This window comes from Perognathus longimembris, chromosome 20 (genome assembly GCF_023159225.1).
Source record: "Perognathus longimembris pacificus isolate PPM17 chromosome 20, ASM2315922v1, whole genome shotgun sequence".
NCBI classification, from domain to species: Eukaryota; Metazoa; Chordata; class Mammalia; order Rodentia; family Heteromyidae; genus Perognathus; species Perognathus longimembris.
Window position 1 is genome coordinate 6,870,205 of NC_063180.1, and position 26,358 is coordinate 6,896,562.

At 35.7% G+C, this 26,358-nt stretch overlaps 1 protein-coding gene across 2 annotated transcripts in view; it reads right to left on the reverse strand.

The window, feature by feature from the left end:
* Ptpn4 (protein tyrosine phosphatase non-receptor type 4) overlaps positions 1 to 26,358 on the reverse strand; it is a 108,713-nt gene that overhangs the window by 29,092 nt on the left and 53,263 nt on the right. For both annotated transcript variants that reach the window (XM_048330068.1, XM_048330070.1), the window contains 7 exons: positions 26,185 to 26,273; positions 20,442 to 20,505; positions 17,128 to 17,300; positions 10,132 to 10,200; positions 5,896 to 6,021; positions 2,694 to 2,852; positions 1,144 to 1,303 (listed from right to left, as the gene is read on the reverse strand). In XM_048330068.1, the coding sequence (XP_048186025.1) occupies positions 1,144 to 1,303; positions 2,694 to 2,852; positions 5,896 to 6,021; positions 10,132 to 10,200; positions 17,128 to 17,300; positions 20,442 to 20,505; positions 26,185 to 26,273 (840 nt within the window). The remainder of the gene's footprint in view (positions 1 to 1,143; positions 1,304 to 2,693; positions 2,853 to 5,895; positions 6,022 to 10,131; positions 10,201 to 17,127; positions 17,301 to 20,441; positions 20,506 to 26,184; positions 26,274 to 26,358) is intronic.

Genomic DNA, 26,358 nt, shown 5'->3' on the forward strand with positions numbered 1-26,358 from the left:
TTGGCAACCAGAAAGAATTTGCTGTCTCTATTTCCCACCAGTCAGGTTTTCATCGCCATTATTCTGCCACAACAGTTTTAATTAAGGAAACAAAGAATTTAATATTGCTAACCCCCCTTTTCTCTTAGTATCCTCTTCTTCTGCCCTTCCTTCTATGATTTCCTCTGGCAGTTGTTCTTTTACTATATACTGCATTGGCTCAAAGCCTCATATTCTCACTTAGTTTATTGCCTACAGCTGGTGCTCTACCACTTGTACCAAACCTCTGCTACTGGATTTATGATGGTTATAGTAACTGAAAATAAGAGTCTCTCAGATTTGTCTGTCCAGGCTGGCTTAGAGCTCTATTTTCAAATTTCAGCATTCCAAATAACTATTATCATAGAAGTAAGTCATCAGTGCCCGACCAGAAATTATTATTATTTTGTGTATGGGTGGGGGGTGGTTATGGCTTGAACTCAGTATAAATTATCTTAATATTTCCAAGAACCTAAGCAAAAGTCTGCTCTAAGGAATTATTTAAGCAATTAATGGTATTTGATAGATTAGCATTTTTTTCTGAAGCACAAGCATGTTTTATATACTAAAACTAACATACATATGTTAGGCAATTAAACCTGTGACAGGGATTTTCTGGCTTTTTCTGTTTATGTGGTGCTGAGGAATCGAACCCAGGGCTTCATGCATGCAAGGTGAGCACTCTACCACTAAGCCACAATCCTGGCCCCAAGTGACAGGGATTTTATAAGAGAAAATAAACCAAAATTTCAGCTGAGTGCCAATGCCTCATGCTTGTGATTCCTGCTACTCTGGAGGCTGAGATCTGAGAATTGCAGTTCAAAGCCAGACTAGGCAGGGAAGTCCACAAGACTCTCCAATTAACCACTAAAAAAGCCAGAAGTGGAGCTGTGGCTTAAGTGGCAGAGTGTGAGCCTTGAGCAAAAAAAGCCCCAGGGAAAGTGCCCAGGCTCTGAGTTCAAGCCCCAGCACAAGCCAAAAAAAGAGGGGGCGGAAGGGATTTTATAATTTAGTTACTTCATGGTAAGAATTCATGACTAAAAATTAGAAAGTAATTTACAACTAAAAAATGCAATAGTACAAAACAAACTACATGTTGAAATAAGAAAATAAGACACTGCTTACTGTAGACTTTTCAGGGGAAGATGGAACATCAAATGTTTCATTAGTATGGTTTTCCAGATCTTGTTGAGAATGTGAATAATAAATTTGGTTCCAACTATTTTTCTTAGATTGTTTGGGTGGTAAAGCTGGAGGCTGCCCATCTTCAGGTGTTTCTTGTGATCTAGATAAGAAAAAAGGAAGAAAATTAATTATTTTGAAAAATTACATTATTATGATTATTTTTGTGCTGGTCCTGCAGCTTGAAATCAGGGCTTGGATACTGTCTCAAACTTTTCTGCTAGGCTCTAGCACTTGAGCCATAGGTCTACTTTTGGCTTTTTGGTGGTTAACTGGAGAATGGAAAGTCACATGGACTTTCATGCCTGGGTTGGCTTCAAACCAGGATCCTCAGATCTAGCTTCCTGAGTAGCTAGAATTAACAGGTGTAAGCTACCTGTACCCAGCTCAAGTATTATTTTTTAAAGTCAAATGACCCAAATACTTACAATGACTAGTGGAGAAATGCTTTAGGTACTATATTTACTTGTAAATGCCATCTTTTAACAAAACATCCCTTACTTTGAACTAGTAAATCTAATATCCTACTTAATGAAATCTGTAAATAAGTATGTTATACAAGATACTTCAAAAGTATTTCTAGGGGCTGGGAATATGGCCTAGTAGTAAACTGCTTGCCTAGCATTCATGAAGCCCTGGGTTCGATTCCTCAGCACCACGTATATAGAAAAAGCCAGAAGTGGCGCTGTGGCTCAAGTGGTAGAGTGCTAGCCTTAAGCAAAAATAAGCCAGGGACAGTGCTCAGGCCCTGAGTTCAAGCCCCAGGACTGGTACCAAAAAAAAAAAAAAAAGTATTTTTATGAAGATACTAATTAACTTGCTATAACAATGTATATATCTTTCCAAAACCATTTCAGAGGTTTTCAGTAGTCATGAGTAGCTAGAGAATAAGGCAGGAATTTATTAACAGGGAGAAGTGAGAAATGAGAATTGGGTTGTTTAACAGAGAAAACACTTGAGATAGTCTAAAGAACTTTAAATAAAAAAGTAGGTAAATCATGTATCTTATAAAGGACTAACATCCAAGAAAAAAATGCCCTTTTGAGTGATCTATTATTTTTAATACAATTCATGAGAGTAATTAATTCAATCGTGTGACAAGGATTGGAGTATTAAGATTATCACTGAAAAGATAAAACTAGATAAAACAGTCAGACATGATTTAATGTGAAAAAAACAAAAATCCAGTTAACATTAGATGGGATAACTGTGTCCACATTTGTCAACAGGAATTGACAAAACAGAGCTAAGTAATAAGGGATAAATTGCAAGGCAGAAATAGCAGCTTTTAAGAACAAAAAAGCAAATATAAATACAGTAACAATACTTGTGAGTTTTTCATAAAGGCCAGAAGGAAGTACTATTCATTCACTTTATGTCCCAGGAAGCAGAGTTATCTCTGCTTGGCTATCTGATCTGCTTTGGTCAATGGATAGAAGTGGTATATATATAACTGAAAAAGAATTAGGAAATAATCTGAAAAAAGATCTTACGGTGATGATTCCAGAACAATGCTATTAGCTTGTGTTGATGATGGAGATCTTTCATTCACAAAAACTTCACTGGCAGAAGGATGAACCACATGGTCTACCAAATGACCAACTGAAGATGGTCGTACCCGGTTCCCCTCTTGTGTGAATACAGAATTTCGGCTAAATGAAGAAGGAGAAAAGCTGAATTAAAAACATGCTTTAATTCAATTTTTCCAAGTGTCTTAATTATATGGTTGCTTGAGAAAGTGGGTGTACGTTTAAGACTAACCATGTCGAACAAGCAGTCTGAAGTAAACAATGTGATACAAAGAGAAAGAACACAGAATTGGAAAGCAAGATCTGATCAGCAGTCAACAATTTTTCACAAGGATATTTTACTCATTCATTTATTATCTCTATCCTATGTTTTAGGTTTCAGTCACTATAATTTTGTTTTATTCAACATTTATAAAGTTGATTAGAATAAATGATTTAGAAATGTCTTCAAGTTTAAATTAACTTTTTGTGTTTTTTGGTGACTGGGGTTTGAACTCAGCACTATGAACTGCTGGGCAGATGCTCTTAGCACTTGAGGCATTGCCCATTCCCTTCTTTTTCAGTTTTCATGAAATTTTAAATTTCAAGAATACATACTAAATTTCAAGAATACATACATTTCCACAGACAATGCTATAATCAGATAAATACTACCATTACAATGGATTGAAATATGTAGTAGTTAAATTCTTATATGCCAGGCATTGTTCTGAAGTTTTTTTTTTTTTGGTCGGTTGTAGGGTTTGAACTCGGGTCCTGGGCACTGTCCCTGAGCCTCTTTGTGCTCATGGCTAATGCTCTACCACGTGAGCCACAGCATTACTTCCAGTTTTTGAGTAGTTAATTGGAGATAAGAGTCTCATGGGGAGTTTTCTGCCTGGGCTGGCTTCAAACAGCAATCCTCAGATCTCAGCTTCCTGAGTAGGTAGGATTACAGGCATGAGCCACTGGTGCCCGGCTATTTCCTAAATCTTTTACGTAAACTACTTCATTTAATCCTCTATCAATACTATAAGAAAGACTCATAAACAGAATTTTGTAGATGAGGAAAATGAGATGGAAATGCATCATCTTATCCCTCTTATCCAAGGTTCAAATGTCCAGTGGACTATAAGGCCCATGCTCTTAATTACTACATGTAATATGTCTCTTTAGAAATAAATTGTTTCTCAGATCATCTCCTTAACCAGAAAACTCAGAGCTACTGCTGACTAATTAGGTGAATCATCTGGTTTGAAGTTCTTATATCTCCTAAGTATTGCCATAACTGCTTAGTGGTGTAGTATCAAATGGAGAAATGGCTGGCTCCAAAAGGGAGCACAAAACAATGTTCTGGAATTTCTTCAGAAAAGATGATTAGCCTTTGAATAAATGCATGTTTTATTTAGAAAAGATGATACTGTAATATGCAGTTGGCAAGACATAAAAATCACTGTATCCAATTTCTCCAATAAGGAGGAGAGCTAATGAATGGTTTACATATTTTTTATGTGGTTTACATATTTTATGTCAACCATGGTAGAGGCTTATTTTTCAGTTGATAACACTCAGCAGTAACTTAGCTTTAAGAGCTTATTCCACATTTGTTGAATATTAAATATATAAATATATTTCCTTTATTTGTACTAGTCACACCATCGTGCCGAAAGTTTAAAATATTTTTTTAAATGCCAAGGAAAATATGTCACATTAAACTTTCTGAGTAAGACAAGAGTACTGTGGTTTTATAGAAGAATATTCATATTCTTAGGAGACACAAGTACCTGGGGATAAAATGTCATGCTATCTGCATTTTATTTCCTAGGCTTAAGCTAAAAAAAATGTATGTATGTACACATCTATATAAACACACATATACATATGCATTTAAAGTATCTAAAAGTACTTAAGTACATGAATATATATGTTTAAGTACACAATGTCATCAGATGAGAAATGAGGGTTTTCCTCAGCTTCTCAGTTTCCATGCAAAATCAGCTTTGAGATCTACTTGAATTTCAAGGTCACTCACCTTTTAAGAGGTGAAAATTTAGCAAGGGTTTATTTTAGTATAACAGGGTGAAAGTACGGAAAAATGGAAAAAAGAAACATTCCTGCTTCCCATAAAGGAAATGGGAGCTAAAGATTCCGATAGAGGGGCTGGGAATGTGGCCTAGTGGTAGAGTGCTTGTTAGCATGCATGAAGCCCTGGGTTTGATTCCTCAGCACCACAGAAAAGGCCAGAAATGACGCTATGGCTCAAGTGGTAGAGTGCTAGCTTTGAGCACAAAGAAGCCAGGGACAGTGCTCAGGCCCTGTGTTCAAGCCCCAGGACTGCCCCTCTACCCAAAAAAAAGACTCCTATAGAAAAATATTTCTAAAGGAAAATTGCCTCAAATTCTATATTCCATAGAAAATTTTAAATACTTTAATAAATGAACCTTTAGGGTAAAAAATGTTAATATGTTGTCACACATTTGCTTACTATTAGCTTAATTACATACAACACATTATAGTAAAAATTAAGATAACCAACTAGGATAAAATTAAGATAATCAGCAGCTTTGGCTAATACATGCTTATTATCTATGCCAAAATATACAGCTTTTGTGAGAAGTGCTAGACAGAAGGACACACATAGTAAGTGCTGAATCACACGCTCTTTTTAGCACAGTTAAAGCTAAGCTGACAGGGCTAGTGTTCGAAATCTCTTTTTCTAGGGCACAGAAATTGCTAGAGCTGTGAGTCATAATCACTTATATAGCATTTTCAAATAATTTATGGAAGTGGTGCTGTGGCTCAAGTGGTAGAGCGCTAGCCTTGAGCTGATAGAGAGCTCAGGGACAGCATCCAGGCCCACCACCGACCAAAAAAAAAAAAAAAAAAAAAAGGGGGGTCAAATAATTTATGTTTCCTTAAAAATTCTGATGGAAACCTAATGGATTTTATGAAAACAATCACTTGAGTTTTCTAAGTTTACTAAGAGATCTTGATTTAAGGCTCTAGGTACCCTATTTAGTAACACTTTCATGGAAAGCAGCAACTAAAGAAAAAACAACGCTCTGGAGCAATAAAAATCATGCTTGGTCAAGTTACATTAATATTCATGCTGAACATCAGGGACCGGAAAAAAAGTCAATAATTTAGAAATTAGGCAAATGCAAACTCAATGCTGCCTTGTACTTACTGATTAGGAGTTCCAGGTGGAGATCTTGATGGAAGGCTTTGTGTTTCTAATCTGTCATCAGATACTGAATTTCTGCTTACTACTTCCCAATCCATTAATTTCCGTGCTAATGGCTTACTTGGGGATCTGCAGATATAATTTAAATAATATATGGAAAAGTTAAAGGCCAGGTGTCAGTGGCTCATGCTTTATAATCCCAGCCACATCTGGAGGACTGAGGTTCAAGGGCAGTGATGGTAGAAAAGTTCACTAGACTTTATCTCTAAAATAATGAGTAAAAGCAGGCTGGAGGTAGGTCAAGTGAGTGTCAGCCTAGCAAGTGAGAGCCTATGCATTCAAACTTATTAATAATAAAAAGTTTTGCTCATATTCCAAACTATGTATCAAATTCTACAATTTGTTTTAATCATCTATGAATCAATATAAAGTTTGCATATAAGAAATGAATTCATTTAAGTACTATTTACCAAAAGTATATTTGCTTTTTATGTCCAAGAGAGGAAAGATAGGCTATGAAGAATAAGATTAAGAAAATGGAAGAGAAGAAACAGGAAAGAAAAAAAAAACAAAGGAGGGCTGGGAATATGGCCTAGTGGTAAAGTGCTTGCCTCGTATACATGAAGCTGTGGGTTCAATTCCTCAGCACCACACATATAGAAAAAAGCGGGAAGTGGTGCTGTGGCTCAAGAGGTAGAGTGCTAGTCTTGAGCAAAAAGAAGCCAGGGACAGTGCTCAGGCCCTGAGTCCAAGCCCCAGGGCTGGCAACAAAAACAAAACAAATAAACAAACAAAAAAGCAAGCTGTTTGCTACCAAACTTCCTCACACATTACCAATATCATAGATAATACTTATGAAAATCTGAAACATTTTTAGCATGATATATATGAATAATTCTTATTTTAATGAGCCAGGATAAAAAAACTACACATATATGTTACGTTTGTTACTTTTCTTTTTCACAAAAAAGTTTGGAAGCTAACTATTCTCTTTGATGAAGAGTAGAAAGGCATGTTCTTTTATTTATCGACATATTGCCAGCTGTCACAGTAATAAATATATGAAATAAATAATCTGTTAAGAAACAAATCTTGAAGCTTACCTATGCAGATTAAAAGGTACAGAGACATTTGCCTTAGAATTTAGATATTAATCAAAATTCATTATGGCACTATAAGTGGCATCTACTTAAAGGCCTAGTTTTGACATGCAAAATTAATGTGGATGCTAACAAGTCAAGCTAATTATTTATGATACACAGGAAATCACCTCAACTTTTTAAACTTCATTCACTGAAGCGTAAAAAGCATGCTATTTTCCATTATATCACAATTTACAAAAGCATATTATCTGCCTGTAAAAAAAGATCATAAAAATTTTAGTGATGCACCTATTTAAGTAAAAGAAAGAATGCAAGACTTTTCATTTATAGTTCATAAAATTCAAAGACCATTATTAAGTAAATTTTCACTTGCTTTCAGATTTTCCAACAATAATAATTATTTTCCTTAAAGCTGGCCATCACTTTTTCCTTTTCATCCGGTACTATGTCCATACACATGTACAAATTAGAAAAATTATCAAGTAAGACTGTATAAATTTAAAAAACTGTCAAGCAAGGCACAAAACAAATGTAACATTAAGTCATCTAATTAAACTGAAATAATAAGATTATTATTTACCACCTTTCCTCATATACTGTGACTCTGAGGGTTTGTTTATTAACTATAGTTAAGAGATCAAATACTTTCATTTTCTAAGAGACAAAAATCATTTGAAGAAAAAAACATACTCACCTCGTATAAATTGTAACAACACTATTCTTATTAATGTACTAAGTGTGTGGAAATGCTTTGAATTTAAAACCAAACTTCAGGTATTTCATTTTATTAACAGATTTAACCTCAGAGACCCACCCATTCAAGCTGGTTTGTCTATGTTTCCTGTTCAATGTGGAAATTTCAGAGAAAAAAATACCACACTACACCAGTGTTTGCAATGTGGTAAGTTTATTTTCTGACCATGGCACCTTATTTTTCTGTCATATGGAAACACTTATTTTCTTCTTAAGTATTATGACAAAACAACTAAGCAATTCAAATGTATAAGAAAATAGTAACTTATTTATTGTTAAAATCTTTTTAATGTATTCTGCATACTAAGATCCAAAAAAGATAAAAATTCCTTATCACTTTACTAAAATGATTTAACAGTTGCTAATGTCATTAGAGACTTTTGTAGTTATCTACCAAGTAATTAAAATGTAATTCTGATTTACTAGACGGAAAAATAAGCACAAAAATTTAGACTTTACCATAGAGGAAGCATTAGAATAGCTTAGTATTATTAAAATGTCTTCCCATGGCTCAGAGGTAAAGGCTGTTTGTTTAGCATGAACAAGGCCCCAAGTTCATGCTCCAGCATTGAAAAAAAAAAAAAGTACAACTTCCCAGTTGACAATTTATTTAAGAAGAATTCATAAAGCTCCAGAAAATAATAAGTAATAAGTCTTCTTTGGGGCTCCTCACACTAGGATTCTAGATTTACCACTATTCATTGAATAATGCAAATTTATTTTTTAAAATGTTATGTTCACATTTCACTACTGAATATACAAAATGAACTAAGATGAAGATGTAATGGCTCATTTCTAAGATCTAATGTGATTTTTACAAAGCAAGCACTTTTTTTTTTTTTTTTTTGCTAGTCCTGGGGCTTGGACTCAGGGCCTGCGCACTGTCCCTGGCTTCTTTTTGCTCAAGGCTAGCACTCTGCCACTTGAGCCACAGTGCCACTTCTGGCCGTTTTCTATATATGTGGTGCTGAGGAATCGAACCCAGGGCTTCATGTATATGAGGCAAGTACTCTTGCCACTAAGCCATATTCCCAGCCCCCTAATGTGATTTTTAAAAAACTCTTCAAAGGGGCTGGGAATTTGGCCTAGTGGCAAGAGTGCTTGCTTTGTATACATGAAGCCCTGGGTTCGATTCCTCAGCACCACATATACAGAAAATGGCCAGAAGTGGCGCTGTGGCTCAAGTGGCAGAGTGCTAGCCTTGAGCAAAAAAGAAGCCAGGGACAGTGCTCAGGCCCTGAGTTCATGGCCTAGGACTGGCCAAAAACAAACAAACAAACAAAAAACTCTTCAAATATAACTTTTTTCCTCCAGAAACACAAGAAAAAAGAACTTGTAAAGATGAGAAGCAAAATTTAAATACAGTAAAAAAGAAAATTCTTCAGTTATTGGTATTAAAACTCTCAAGCTTCCCAGCAGCACATGCCAAACACATAATTCTTTAAAGATTTTTGCCCCTGCTCTTTATTTCTCTGGTAAACAGAGTTAAAAAACCCCGGAAATCTACTACTTGAGCCAAACTACCACCTCAGCTTTTTGCTGTTTATTCTGGAGATGGAGTCTTACAGATTTTTCTGCCTGGTCTGGCTTCAAACAGTAATCTTCTGGATATTAGCTTCCTGAGTAGCTAGGAACAAGCGCAAGCCACCAGCATCACTGAAAACAAACTCTGGTTTCAAACAAACCTCTTATATAATTGACTGTCAATTTCTACTTTCATCTTGGCTTCTTATTCTCTATTTGACCAGTGTTTTAGTTCATGCCTTTATTGCTTTTACTTGGATTACTTCAATTATCTTCTAATTAGTCTCTGGGTACCCAATCTCTACTTACTAATCTTTGTTTATGAAAATAATTTCAAAATCATAAATATGATCATTAAATTTTCTGTGCTCATGACATTTCTTTATGCATTATATATTTAACATTTATTAAGCATATTAATCTTTATTAACCATATAAATTCTCTTGCTCATCAAAGTATTTTCTAAAACATATATACGATCACTATTTCCCTCACTAAAAAGCAAATTGGCTCTAGCAGACTAAAAAATTAGAATAAATGGCAATAGTATGATTTAAATACAGAAATGGGCTGCATAACATGAGTCACTGGATTTCTCAAAAATGTTTTAAAAAAGGAGACAAACTTTCCAATGAAATGTCATATTAATAATATATTTGATTTAGTCTACCTGAAGCTGCAATATCTGCATATGACTAATGTATATATTTAAAAATAATAAATTAGTTTATTATTCCATCAGCATAATTTACTGTGTAACTAAGAGAGGATCTCATGATAATTCTGTAGCCACTTAAGATAACTCTTAAAATACTTTAATACTTAAAATCTCAAGACACTGACACCAAAGTAACTTACCTTGCAAACACCCTGTCTTTATTTGCTTTTTCTTTGCCATATTGAACTGACTGGACTTCAGTTCTGCCACTAAAATATATAAATATGCATAATGTCTTAAAGAGAATTATAAAATACCTAATATTCATTTATAAAATATATAACATGATTGTATTACAATTTCATGAGACATTTCTACAAAAAGGAAAGGATAAAATAGTCAAATAAAGAATGACTATATTTTGGTTTATCTGGGTAGATGAGGCTTAGAGTTACTCTATTAATGAACAAAGAAATATGCTTCATATACATTTCATTTTCTATTACTTCCTTGTTGAGAATAAGAGAAATAACTTTGCATGACAGAACTCTTTGCAAAAGCCCTCTGAGTCAAAGAAAGGTTACCATCAAACCAAAGTTTCACCAGCACTGCCTGCCCTCCTTCAGCAGGTCTGGGATCTATCTAGTCAGTGTATTCTGCATTAAACAGTTTAACGCAGAGAATGTAACATGGAGGAGCTTGGGCAGCTTCCTTTCTTTGGGCAACCTTTGCTTCCTTTTCTACTGCTAATGATCACAGGTAGAAAAACTCCCTTCCTATTCAGATAGAGGCAATTTCAATGAGTCAGACACTTAATGTCCTAAAACTAATTTGTTTTATAAGAATGCTATTTATGCAGAAGAGTGGAAGTGATTCTTTTCTGTGGCATAACAACATGTTTTGGCTAATTGTGTTATAAAAATCTTGGTTTACAGAGAATGTTACATATGGCATCCTGTTACTTCAGTGTAACTATTTACAAATGTAGATGTATAATGTACATACAATTATCCAAAGTAAATGTAAGGCTATATTCCACAGATACATCTAATACATGTGAACTGAATGATAAGCTTGTGAGATTGTCACAAATAAGGAATAGTGCAATTTTCTTTTTTTTTATTAATTGAACACAAATTTTTTGACACGGTGTTGTGCAAAAAGGGTACAGTTACATAGTAAGGCAGTGTGTACATTTCTTGTGATATCTTACGTCCTGTTTTTCTATCTCTAGGTCAGGTAGACATAGCTACAATATACAATGTATCAAGAACATATACAGTAGCCACGTGGCCACGCCCAAGAAAGTTCGCCTAGGGCTTTAAATGTAATGTCGATATTAGACCATATGTCGACAGTAGTCTTATATGAACATACATACCTAGCTTTTGAGCTATTGTAAGCTTGTGAGATTGTCACAAATAAGGAATAGTGCAATTTTCTTTCTTTCTTTCTTTTTTTTTTTTTTTTTTGGTTGAAATGGCAGCACTGGCTTTTGAACTTAGGGCCTCATGCTTGCTAGGGAGTTATTCTACCACTTGAGCCATACCATTAGCCTCTAGCATTTAAAAAAAAATTGATAAGTTGAAGTTTCCAATGAAAATATATTTCCTCAAAGAAAAAAGTAGTAAATAAATTTCCACTAAGTAGTTTCAATGGGTGAGGATGGGAGAGAGCAAGGAAAGAGGTGGCATTGTCCAAAAAGAAATGTACTTTTTACCTGAGTTATGTAACTATTACCCCTCTGTACATCACCTTTATAAAAACAATAGGGCTGAAAATATGGCTTGGTGGTAGAGTGCTTGCCTAGCATGCACGAAGCCCTGGTTTGATTCCTCAGTACCACATTAACAGAAAAGGTTGGAAGTGATGCTAAGGCTAAAGGGGTAGAGTGCTAGCTTTGAGCAAAAGAAGGTCAGGGAGAGTACCCAGGTCCTGAGTCCAAGCCTTAGTACTGGCAAAAAAAGAAATGTTTGTGCATATAAACATTTAAAAAATGTACTCATTATTTGACTTACATTACTAGAACCACGTCTGTACATTGTCTTTATAATAACAGTAAAAATAATTTTTTAAAAAAGATTGTGTTGGCTATTTTAGAACAGAGAAAAGTGTGTGCGTATGAAAAAAGTGATAGAGAAAGTAATAAATCTGGTATTTCCAGTTCATTTTCTGATAAAATACTTTGATACTTTAAATATGACAACAGTTGCAGTATTTCCAACTACAACTCATTATAAAGCAAAAAAAGCTTATTTAGCACATACCCCATTAGGTATAGAACTATGTTCAGTTAAACATCTATAATGCTTTTGTTCCTACCTCATTTATAAGATTATAATCATTCTGATGATTAAAAATTATTTCAGGTACATTTCTAAAGTTCCTAAGAACAATAAACATAAAATTTAATCTTGAAAGCTATAACTGTATGATTTGTGTACATGAATTTAATGTGCACTGAGCTGTCATAGGCCCCCAATCTGCCTTGTGCAGTGCTACATTTATAGCAGGGGGTTGCTTCTAAGTGAATGAGCTCAATTCTTTGGATTCTTTTGCCATGTGACTTTCTATTAAGCTTACAAGGCAAGGGAAAAGATCAGAAAGGTGGAAAAAAGGAAGAATGAAAAAGTGCCAGATGTTGACAGTGGCTTTGTCTTGAGGATAGCAGACAGTAAGAAATAGCAGCTTGCAGATGCTTTCATCCTTGATTAAAGTGGCAGTTCTCTGGCAGATTCAGATCTAGCCTTGGGGACTCTGGCCCATAGATAATCCATCATTTGATCCTTAGACATTACTCCTTCTTTCTATTTGGTTTTCTATAATACTTTTCTGCCCTTTAGCTTCCCAGCTTAACACCCCTGTAACAAATTTCAACTGAATTGCTTTTGTTTGGGAAATCAAAATAATTTTCTGTTTCTCTAACTGAATACTGACTGACATATAAATGTGCCAAACTCAAATGGAGCTCTATTATTCAGAAGACTGGATTAATAAGTATCTTTTTGGGGCAGAGACAAAGTATCAATTACTCAATTGCTATTTAAAATTTTTTGCCAATCCTGGGGCTTGAACTCTTGGCCTAGCAGCTGTCTCTGAGCCTCTCTGTGCTCAAGGCAAGTGCTCTACCATTTGAGCCACAGCCCCACTTTACAGGGCTTTTTCTGAGTAGTTTATTGGAGGTAATAGTCGAATGGACTTTTCTAACTGGGCTGGCAATCCTAGATCTCAGTCTCCTGAGCAGCTAGGATTTATAGGCGTGAGCCATTAGCGCCCCGCTAATATATGCTTCCCACAAGTAATTCAAGCAACATAAAAAAGCATAACCAAAAACAATTTTAAATCACAGTTCTGCCCCTCAGATATCATCATCACAAACAGATAAAAACCATTCTTCAAACTGCATATACACAGAGAAAAGGCTAGAATTGTAGAGATAATCTTATTATGTATTTGCAGTGGATAGCTTTATTTTTTTGTTGAACTTTACTTCTTTTTATGAGATAGGATCTCATGTTTTCTAAGTTGGCTTTATATTCCTGACTCAAGGTATTCTCATGCCACAACCTGGCAGGGGAAGAGGAGTGTTTAGAGATGTTCTTCATTAAAAAGATTTAGAAATCCTTAAAGCTGCTTGTTCACTAATACTTAAAATTATATGCTCCTAATTTTGTTCATAGTCAAATACATCACTTGCTTCTTCCTTTTAAAAAGCTGTATTACAGGGGCTGGGGATATATGGCCTAGTGGCAAGAGAGCTTGCCTCGTATACATGAGGCCCTGGGTTCGATTCCCCAGCACCACATATACAGAAAACGGCCAGAAGTGGCGCTGTGGCTCAAGTGGCAGAGTGCTAGCCTTGAGCAAAAGGAAGCCAGGGAAAGTGCTCAGGCCCTGAGTCCAAGGCCCAGGACTGGTCGAGAAAAAAAATAAAATAAAAGCTGTATTACTTAGTTTGTGGGGGCTGAAGGTATGGCTTAGTGACAGATCACCTGCCTAGCAAGCTGGAACACCTGAGTTCAAACTCCAGTAACATACAGAAAGAGAGAAAAAACAAGGAAGAGAGAAGGAAAGGGAAAGAAAGAAATTCTGTTTTAAAAAAGTATAGATCGGGGCTGGGGATATAGCCTAGCGGCAAGAGTGCCTGCCTCGGATACACGAGGCCCTAGGTTCGATTCCCCAGCACCACATATACAGAAAACGGCCAGAAGCGGCGCTGTGGCTCAAGTGGCAGAGTGCTAGCCTTGAGCGGGAAGAAGCCAGGGACAGTGCTCAAGCCCTGAGTCCAAGGCCCAGGACTGGCAAAAAACAAACAAACAAATAAAAAAGTATAGATCATTTTAATTCTATTCTCCAGTCTCTTTAATCTCAGGATTCTTCTTGGATTATTTTAATTCTTGGTTGGCTTAATTTTATGATAAAGTAGGTGTTCACTGAGGACTCAGAAATGCTTTATTACCTGAGATCTAGCATACTAAATGATGTCTATTATTGGTGACTTTAAGCTTCAATGGCAATCTGGCTGCTAGTATTTTTCAAATTCCTTTAGGACTTAGTAGATGAAGGTGGCCCACAGCTATGTTATGCATGAAGAAAATTTTTACTGATATACACTGTTGAAAAATACCTTATCTGATCCAATAAAACTAGCAAAATTGATCAGAGAAAAGAAATAAATATCAAGAATGAGAGAAGCAAAAATTACTATAGATATAAATATGTATATTTACTTATATTACATAATAACCTGTCCATTCAACTCCTAGGTACTTACCCAAGAAAAATTAAAGCAACTGTTAAATAAAGATTTCTGCATGCAACTTCATAGTAGTTTTATTTACAACAGCCTAAACCTGGAAACTTAATAATCATCATTAAACAAATAGCAAAATAAATTACAGTATATCTACACAATGGAATACCAGTCAGTACAGAGCTATCAATATAGGCAACAGTATGGATGAGTCTTGAAGTAACTATGCTGAGTAAAAGTGAAAGTGAAATGGTGGTGCTACAGGCAAAAATTTATTGAGTAAATCAGACATTACTGTTTTCTTCTTGCTTTAATATGAAGTTCATATTATTACTTTCCAGATTTGAGATAATTTGTTTTACAATTACTCTATGTAACTGCCTATTTTATATTTCAAGAATGAATCTTAGATTTCATAAAACATGCATTTAAATGGAGGCATTAAAAGTCCTTTCCGTCTCTCTCCTCTCTTCTCTTTCTTTCTCATTTATCCATCTTAGGGGTTTAAACTCAGGACCTGCGCACTATGCCTGAGCATGTTTTGCTGAAGGCTAGCACTCTAACATTTGAAACATAGCTCCATTTCTGGCTTTTTTTGTGGTTAATTGGAAGGAAGAGACTCACAGATTTCCCTACCTGGGCTGGCTTTGAACTGTGATCCTCAGATCTCAGCCTCTTGGTTGGTTGGCTAGGATTACAGGCATGTGCCACCTGTGGCTGGCTTCTTATTTTTTTTAATTGATAAATAACATTACATTTTCTTATCATCTAAAAAAAAGTGGCCAGACTTTTCTAAAAAAGTATTAAAAGAGTATTTCATACATGGTTTTATTCACATAAAATCCTAGAAAAATATAGAGACTGAGAGAGACCAGGAGTTACTTGAGGATAAAAGTTGGTAGACAGGGGTTTTAGCAGGACAAAGGGACCTTTTGAGAATAATGGTTATGCTTGGTATCTTGATTGTGAAAAATTCATGGAGATTTAATTGTTAAAACTTGAAGCTCTGACTATAATAGTTTATATGACTACCTTAATAAAACTTTGAGTATCTTATTCAAATTCAAAAAAGCACAGATTTTGAGACTAGAATCTTACTTCAATTGTTTAAAAAATTAGTATGTGCCAAAACTAGGCCAATCTTCCCTCAAGGGTAATAACAGCCTGAATAGCAGTTGTTGCTCTCTGTCTTTTCTGGGTGTTTTTTAAAAAAAATTAATATCTATGGTAGAAATTTCCCTGTTTCAGTGATGATTTTCTTCCAAGCTGAGTTTTCCAACTGCCTTTTCTACTTGCATTATCACATTTAGATTTCTATTTGCTGTGGTATGGTTTGGGTTATTGTCCTTAGCTTCTCTTCATCTAATACCTGTTGGAACTGCAGTTCAAGAGGACTTGCTTCTTTTCAGTTTTCTATTAAAGGAGTGGAAGGGAAAGGAAAGAAGGAAAGGGGGTTGGGGTGAGGCAGAAATCCACCTATCTGCAAAGAGAGAAGGAAGAAGAGTTCTACAAGAGGGAAAGTCCTTGGTAGTATGAGTCCTTGTAAAAATCACCTGTAGAGCCCTGTATAATCCTAGCTACAAAGGAGGCTGAGATCTGAAGAGCCAGGTTTGAAGCCAGTCCAGACAGGAAAGTCTGTGAGACTCTTATCTCCAATTAACTACCAAAATAAAAAGAAACCAAAACTCCAAACTAAAACCAAAACCAAAAGTAACCACCACCACCACCAACAACAACACTGCAAGTAAAGGTGTGGTTCAAGTGGTAGAATGAGCCTTGAGCAAAAAAGCTCAAGGATAAACACCCAGGACCTGAGTTCAAGCTCCTGTACCAGCACACACACAAAAGTAATTTTATCTTCATAAAAATATATCTTGGCTTTAAGTGTGTGTGCGTGTGCGTGTGCGTGTGTGTGTGTGTATGTGATGGGGCTTGAACTCTGAGAATGGTTGCTGTCCCTGGGCTCTTCAGCTCAAGGCTAGCGAGCACTCTACCACTTCCGCTACAGCACCATTTCCAGTTTTCTCATGGTTAATTGGAGATAAGAGTCTTAAGAGTTTCCTGCCCGGGCTGGCTTTGAACTGTGATCCTCAGATCTCAGCCTTCTCAGGTGTGAGCCACCAGCTCCTGGCTTGGCTTTCATAAATAAAATAAAAGTGTCTTGGAACAAAGTTAGCTAGTAAACACAAGAAAATCTGTCTAGAGTGTAAACAAGTAAATGAGGTAAATTTACTTCAGAAAATAGTGATCATAAATACAATCGAGCAAATTTCTCAAGCCAAGTCTCTATCACAAGAAGCCACAGAACATAGTACTCTATTGGGATCTTGACTCTGTAGGTTTATATGAGTAACAATGATTCATTGTTCTAAGAACTAGGCCTTTATTTCAAAGAGGAAAAAAGCCAGTCCAAATAAATACTCTAAACAAAAGCAATACTTACCAGTACCGAAATTTTGAACCTAATGTAAAATAATGTGCAAAAAAATTCTTTTGAGGTGGAAGTGGTCTGTCCAAACGGAAGAATGTGTGATGTTCTACACATGCTTTCCACAAATTTTTACATGCTCTGTAGTTCACCATATTAAATCCCAGTAATGTTTCTCTAGATTCGTGCTGTAATAAACGACAAAATATAGAGAATACCAGGAATACTTCAGGATCTAATGCTCTACACTTTATATACTTGGACAGATAAATTAGCCTAGCTTTGACCACATGAATCCTTAGGATCTTTTCTGCTTACCAACAACAATAAATAGTCAAATAAAGATCTAAAAATGTGGACCAAATTCAGTAATTTTACAGCTTCTAAGAACTCCCCTAGATGACAGGCACAAATAAATTAACATATTCAAAACTTATTGTCTATATTTCAAGATGTAATTCTTATTCATAGATTAAATTTTGTAATAGGTTCATTAATTTGTAATTATGCCTAGATTCTACATACATATTAAAATATGCAGCACCTCCAAACACTTTATGGAATTTGGATTTTAAAATAATTATCACTATTAGTAATTATTTTTAAAAAGTTTGGCCAGATCATTAAATGCTGTCACTTAAGTAAACCAAATACAGCAAAATACCTATAAGTAGAGAGGTCTGAATTTCACATAATGGGTGTAACCATTTATCCTCAATTCAGGTTAAGAAATGGGTCACTATCTATATAGTATCCTCTGTCTCCCTTTTCACCAAATCACTTTTCATAACCACAGATTAATCATACTTGTTTTTGACTTGTATATCCTTGGAATTACATCTTGTGTCTTAAAGTGGTACAGTGCCAGCCTTGAGTAAAAAGAGCCTAGGAACAGCGCCCAGGCCCCAAGCTCAAGCCCTACAACTGACAAAAAGAAAAAAAGGGCTCACGAACTTTTCTTCCCTGGGCTAGTTATAAACTGCAATCCTTATTATCTTAGCCTCCTGAGTAGCTAGGATTATAGGCATAAGCCATCAACGTCAAGCTTCTTCATAGTTTATTATCCTAATGAACACATCATCATTTATCATCACTTTACAGACATTTAGTGTTTCTAGTTTAGGGATATAACAATATTATACATATATTTTTATATGCTATTCAGTGTATATATGTGTACATGTACATTTCTATTGCTGGATCATAAGCTGTGTCCAGCTTTAGTGGGTAATGTCAATATTTTTTCTAAAGGTTAGGTTAATTTATACTCAATCTCATCTGTAGGGTGTGGTTCATATATTCACCAACTACTGGTTGATGACACAAACTATTTTTTTTTTTTGGCCAGTCCTGGGCCTTGAACTCAGGGCCTGAGCACTGTCCCTGGCTTCCTTTTGCTCAAGGCTAGCACTCTGCCACTTGAGCCACAGCGCCACTTCTGGCCGTTTTCTGTATATGTGGTGCTGGGGAATTGAACCCAGGGCCTCATGTATACGAGGCAAGCTCTCTTGCCACTAGGCCATATCCCCAGCCCCACAAACTATTTTTTTTTTTTTTTGGCCAGTCCTGGGGCTTGGACTCTGGGCCTGAGCACTGTCCCTGGCTTCTTTTTGCTCAAGGCTAGCACTCTGCCACTTGAGCCACAGCGCCACTTCTGGCCATTTTCTGTATATGTGGTGCTGGGGAATCGAACCCAGGGCCTCATGTATATGAGGCAGGCACTCTTGCCACTAGGCCATATCCCCAGCCCCACAAACTATTTTTATTAGTACACATTAATAGTAGAAAAGGAGTCTTCCTTGTGATAATTCAATATATATATTCTCTCTGTGTGTATTATATGTATGTATATTTATGCACATATACACATATGTACACATATCTGGTATATGTGTGTACATATATGTATATATACATATATATGCACACAGAGAAAGAGTATACTTTGAACAAGGTCATTCTTTATATTACATTTTCTTATCTGCCTTCTTCATTCTCCCCTTTTCAATGTTTCATTAGACCTATCTTCATATTTGTCTGTGTTTATAAAATGTACTTTGATCTTCTTTATTTGCCAAAAATACTCTTCCCTGTTTCTCAACTGATCCCTTCATAGTCCCTCTTTTAGACTCATATCTTATTATCAATAATATCATAATAATTTTATGTCTATTTTCCAAATACAAGGTTGGTAAAATGAAGTAGCACAATCTGACTATAATTCATACCTTTCCCTGGCTATTGATGAGGATCAACAAAAATAACCTTCAAATTTTGTGAACACAGGGGCTGGGGATATAGCCTAGTGGCAAGAGTGCCTGCCTCGGATACACGAGGCCCTAGGTTCGATTCCCCAGCACCACATATACAGAAAACGGCCAGAAGCGGCGCTGTGGCTCAAGTGGCAGAGTGCTAGCCTTGAGCGGGAAGAAGCCAGGGACAGTGCTCAGGCCCTGAGTCCAAGGCCCAGGACTGGCCAAAACAAAACAAAAAAAAAAATTTGTGAACACAAATGATAAACCATAATTACAAAGTAAATCACTATCTTCTTATACTATAGTTGCCTCAAAGGTATGTTTAAGGTTTTGAGTACATTTTACACAAATACAACCATTTTGAAATCCAATTTGAAAAGAATCTCAGCCCAACAAATAATGTAAATCGATGAGAATGTACATATATATGTATGGATGCATATATGTATGTATGTATGTGTCTATTTAGGTTTTGTGAGACAAGATTTGCTGTATAGCCCAAGTTAATCTGAACTCTTAATCTTTGTGCCTCTGTTCAGACTACAGGCACATGATACCACATCTGGCAAAGGTAGTTTAATTTGATAGAAGAAATGAAATAATTTACAGGATGAAATTGTTTAAAAAGGAATAATTTCCATGTCAGTTCAATTTGTTGCACTTAACATACAAAAAAGCCTCACTGTTGACATTTAAACATAGGGAAGAAATGAACTGAAACTAAACACTCAGGTCTCCTAAAGTGAAATGTTTGTGTAACAAAAGGAAGTGTTATAGATTTAGTAGAAAAAAGGAAAAGGATGTACAGAACATTCAGTTAGTACTATGAAGAATGACCCTGTGTTTAATAGGAACATCATGTGTGGGACAGCTTTTAACTTTAAGAGATAGATAAAACTGCTACAAGAAATTCAACACATATCAAAGAAACAAATATACCTAACCATAAAAAGTTAACTAAAAAAGCAGTCATTAACTGCACTTCCATTTGTAGTGGTTGAAAGTCCTGCCATGAATAACTAGATATTAAAAAAACCTTTCACTTATAAAAGTAATTATCAGATCAACACTCACCAACTCTTTTCTAAGTTGAATAAAAAACTGCTTGCACTTAAAAGAAATTTTTACAATCTTCAACCTGCCAAAAAGATAATTGAAATAGTTAAACTATAGAAGGAAGATAAAAATACTGATGAAACGAATTTATAACAATGATCTTTTCTGTGTAAATTAACTAGTATCTCAATATTTTATCATATATCTACATGTGGCATATTAGTGATTTAAAGCTTTTGGTGCTTCACTGAAAACTAATTAAAATCTATGGTTCAAATGAGGAACATTTTATCAAAGAGCCTAATGTGAACTATAAATTTCCCACCTGTGTACCTAGAAAAATATTCATGTTTCAAAAAATTAGATATTCAAGGAATACATAGCATAGTCATTAACTTTAAAAGTGTAAATCATGCCTTAAAAACTTGTAAAATCTCAGTTTTTTACAAAGACCCTAAAACATTTTTTTCAAGTTTTTATTATAAAACTGATGTACAGAGAGGTTACAGTTTCATACGTTAGGCACTGGATACATTTCTTGTACTGTTTGTTACCTTGTCCCTCATACCCCTCTCCCCCTCTCCCTTTCCCCCCCTGAGGTGTTCAGTTCACTTACACCAAACAGTTTTGCAAGTATTGCTTTTGTTGTTGTTTCTCTTATTTTACCCTTTGTCTCTCAATTTTGGTATTCCCTTTGAATTTCCTAATTCTAATACCAGTACACACTGTTTCCCATACACTCAGATAAGATTACAGAGATAGTGTAGATACAATCACAAGAAGGTGATACATGAACAACATCAATAGTAGAAACTACAGATACACATGGGATGTTGAACGTAGTTACAACTGTGATATAACAATCATTTCCATAAAATGGAGTTCATTTCACTTAGCATCATCTTATGTGATCATAAGGGTATAGCTATTGGGATCTTGTGATCCTCTGCTGTGACTTGCCTAAACCTGTGCTAATTATTCCCCATAAGGGAGACCATAGAGTCCATGTTTCTTTGGGTCTGGCTCACTTCACTTAGTATAATTTTTTCCAAGTCTTTCCATTTCCTTACAAATGGGGCAATGTCATTCTTTCTGATAGAGGCATAAAATTCCATTGTGTATATGTACCACATTTTCCTGATCCATTCGTCTACGGAGGGGCATCTGGGTTGGTTCCAGATTCTCGCTATGACAAATTGGGCTGCAATGAACATTGTTGTGCGGGTGGCTTTACTGTGATTTTGTTTGTGGTTTTTTGGATAAATACCCAAAAGTGGGGTTGCTGGGTCATAGGGGAGTTCTACATTTAGCCTTCTGAGGAATCTCCATACTGCTTGCCAGAGTGGCTGAACCAGTTTACATTCCCACCAACAATGAAGTAGGGTTCCCTTTTGTCCACATCCCCTCCAACAACTGTTATTGTTAGTTTTCTTGATATATGACATTCTTACTGGGGTGAGATGGAATCTCAATGTTGTCCTAAAAACATTTTGTTATCTTACTTTAAAAAGCAAAATCATTTTTCATATAACATTTCTACACTGTCTTTTTTTCTTATAACACTATAGGTTTTCAAGAATCAATAGTGTCATCAGTATGAGTCAAACTTTCTCCTTACTATAACCAAATACCATTTTAAATACGTTTCTTGACCTCCTAGTAGTAAAAAAAAAAAAAAAAGACTGAGTACTACTCAGCAAAACTTGCTTTGGGTCTCTGGCCCCATTTTCTGAAGTATTTTTATGATTATTTGATCTTCTGGCCATGACCATGGCTCTATCTATCAAGAAACTGTGAAAATTCTCAAACAATACATTTTTGACAAAGTGATCACATTAAGAGGCAAACAAAATGTCTATTAAGAGTGAGGGGGGGCTGGGGATATAGCCTAGTGGCAAGAGTGCCTGCCTCGGATACACGAGGCCCTAGGTTCGATTCCCCAGCACCACATATACAGAAAACGGCCAGACGCGGCGCTGTGGCTCAAGTGGCGGAGTGCTAGCCTTGAGCGGGAAGAAGCCAGGGACAGTGCTCAGGCCCTGAGTCCAAGGCCCAGGACTGGCCAAAAAAAAAAAAGAGTGAGGGAAAGGATATGGTTTATTTTTAGGCTTGAAATTTTATTTTACTTTTACAACTGGAGCTTTCATTGGACAAGGATATAATAACACGGGAGAATATGACAATCTGTTGCCATCACAGAGGTTATAACTACTTTCAGAAAGTGAAAAAAAGAATGGCTAAAACACAAGGTTGTATTTATAGAAAGCAAGCAAGCCAGATATCTCAAGTTTAAAATCCTAATTTCTACCAAGAGCCTCACATAAGCAACAAATAAAAATAAGAGAAAACTGCCTAGCAAACAAGACTCTAGGTTCAAAACCAAAACACTATATATAATAGTTGATTTTGAAAATACAGAAAATTTAATTATCATTTTAAGCCCATCATCTGAACAGTATTGATTTCTGATTTGACATGTACATAAAGTATAAAGTAAAAAGTGAAAATAATTTCTGTGTGTCATATCTACACTTATAGGCAGGGACTATGTCTTTGGTTGTTTTGTATTTGTCACTGAACATACCACAATTTCAATGACACAGGACATATTTAAAATATGTGAGAATTAACACTAAATGACCTCTGATTTTATTAGCTTTACAGATATGTAACTGAGATATGCAATACAGATTCATATGCAAATGAGTTTACCAATTTCAGTTGAATGATGAGTTCAGTTGTATAACTACTGTCCAGAAAAATCCTCACATCATCACAAGAAGGTTCCTTGATGCCCCTTATAAATTATTTTTTCTCCTTATTATAACCAAATAAATTCGAATACATGTTTATTGATCTCTCAAGGTCTATTAATAAGTCAGCCCTTGAGAGTTCGCTCATCTGTGTATTCTACAATTTCATAAAAATATAAGTAAAAAATAATGCAGTCTTTTGTGTCTGGCTTCTTATTCTTGGCATAATGAATTAAGGGTAGAATCATTCATATGCTTTAGTATATCAATAGCTCAATCTTTTTGTTGTTTTGTTTTTTGCCAGTCCTGGGGCTTGGACTCAGGGCCTGAGCACTGTCCCTAGCTTCTTTTTGCTCAAGGTTAGCACTCTGCCTCTTAAGCCACAGCACTACTCCTGGCTTTTTCTGTTTATGTGGTTCTGAGGAATTGAACCCCGGGCATCGTGCATGCCAACCAAGCACTTTACTCCTAAGCCACATTCCCAGCCCTAGCTAAATCTTTTAAATGTAAGCAGAGCTCCATTGTGTGGATATAATCTGTTTATCTTTTCAGTTGGTAGGCATTTGGATTTTAATTTGGGGTTATCATACATACTGTAGCTGTGAATATTCAGGACAAATTTTTTTTGGCCAGTCCTGGGGCTTGGACTCAGGGCCTGAGCACTGTCCCTGGCTTCTTTTTGCTCAAGGCTAGCACTCTGCCACTTGAGCCACAGCGCCACTTCTGGCCATTTTCTATATATGTGGTGCTGGGGAATTGAACCCAGGGCCTCATGTATACGAGACAAGCACTCTTGCCACTAGGCCATATCCCCAGCCCCCAGGACAAATATTTTTAAAAACAGGTTTCTGAGTAAACAGGAACAGAATTGTTGGATTATATAAGTTTAAGTTCATAATTTGCATTGCCACCAGTAACATATTTGTAATTATTTACTTCCTATCATCACTTGGTACTCTGTTGTTTTAACTGCTTTTCTACATAGTTTGTATAGCTCACTGTGTTTTGGTTCTCTTTGTCAGCCATGGGGAGCTCACTGTATTTTTAACTTGCATTTCATTCACGACTGAAAATCTTTTCACATATTCATCTGCCACATTTTTTTTGGTGGAAATGTCTCAATTCAAACATATTCAAAATTCAAACATATTACCTATTCATTTCAATAGGCTGTTATTGTGGTTTAAGAAATCTTTCTATATTCTTGACCTAATTTCTTCATCAGATATATTTTGCGAAAGAGTCCCCTCTCGCTCTTAAATTTTTAGTCCTTTTCACAAGAGAAAGCTGGGTGTAGGTGGTTCACCTCTGTAATCCTAGCTATTCAGGGTGCTGAGATATGAGCATCACTGTTCAGAGTCAGCCCAAACAGGAAAGTCTACAAGACACTGATCTTCAATTAACCACCAAAAAGCCAGAACTGGAGCTGTGGCTCCAGTGGTAGAGTGCCAGCCTTTAGTAAAAAAAAAAAAAAAAAAAAACAACAAAACCTCAGGGACAGTGTTCAAGCCCTATTATGGGAAAAAAAAAAAAGAATAAAGAAAATGGACATAAGTTCTTTGACTTGAACTCAGAGCCTAGGCATTGTCTTTTACCTATTTTGCTCAAGAGGAGAACTACTACTTGTCCAGAGGCTTTACTTGTTTTTTTTGTTTTGTTTTGTTTTTCGGTGGCAGCAGTAAATTGGAGAGTCCATGGACTTTCTTGCCTGGGATGCTTTAAACCAAGATCCTTAGATCTTGGTTCAAAGTAGATTAGATTACAGGTGTGAGCCACCAGTGTCTGGCCTTGCTTAGTTAGCTGTTTTGCTGAAGGCTGGTATTCTCTACCACTTGAGCCACACCTACACTTTCAGCTTTTTCCTGGATGATTAGAGTTAAGAATCTCATGTACTTTTCTACCTGGGCTGGTTTCAAACCTCAACCATCAGATCGTGGCTTCATGAGTAACTAGGATTACAAACTTGAGCTACTAGTGCCCAGCCACATTTTGCCAGTTCTTTATAGTATTATTTGTGGTTTTAGTAACCTATCTAGAAAATTCTTTTTTCCTTCAAAAAATAATTTGGCAGTGTCCTAAAATACTCTGATAGCTATCTTAGGAGTTGTGAAAGTGATTAATTAACAACAGACACTAAAAAAATCAGGATCTCTTTAGAAAGATATGAACCCCCCCCAGCAAATCCAGATTAACATAATGTATTAGTTTTGCTTCATTTTATCCCCTTCCAAAGTCACTGTATTTATTTAAAAGACCAACGTACTTCTCGTGCTGTCTTACACACACACTCACACACACAAAATGTTGCATATACACATAATATGATCAAATTGATTTTCACAATTATCAAGTTAACTCTTAAAGGGAAGTGGAAGAGTCTTTCCTTTCCCCTTATTCTAAATACAACAGTGACAGTAGTAACTTATCCTGGATAGTCAGGATAAAGACAATATGCCAGAGACAAAAGAACAATAAGACAAAAAAACTTGAGTTTTAAAACTTTGTGGAGCCACCACACTTTGCTTGCATCAATTTAAACCTCTGTTAATACTGAGCATTTCTTATAGTAGCCATGTTTATATTTCAGCTAATGAACTAGTATGCCAATGGACGTATTTTATTAAATAAAACATTCTTACGATAATTGACAGAGTGAAAGAGTTAAAACACTATAACTATAGTACATACTAAGAGGTTGTCTAGTAGAAAAATTCATAATCAATATTTTTAATAAGCCATTTGGAAAAGATTACTTTTCTATCTTCTCCTATCCAAATAGGAAGTATAAAGTATAAGTTATACCACAGAAATAAACTGGTGATACTGAAAAAGTTCAGTGGCCATTTCTTTTAATTATCATTTTTGTTTTTTGGGGGGATACTGGGGCTTAAACCTGGAGCCTTCCTAGACTGGTATTCTACTATATGTGCCAGGCTTTCAGCTAATATAAATTATTGCATTTGGTAATAAAATAGCAATAAAAGCAAAAGTATTGAAAGAGTTCTTACCATGGAAAAGTATTCATTCGTACCCTGTTCTTATATATCAGAATTCCTCCTGACATCACTCCAATCATAATTTCATTGTTGCTTTGATCCTTCAATAAAAAATGCAAAGCAAATATTCATTACACTAAACCAAAAACAATCTCACAATTTCTTATAACTTATTACTAGGACTGA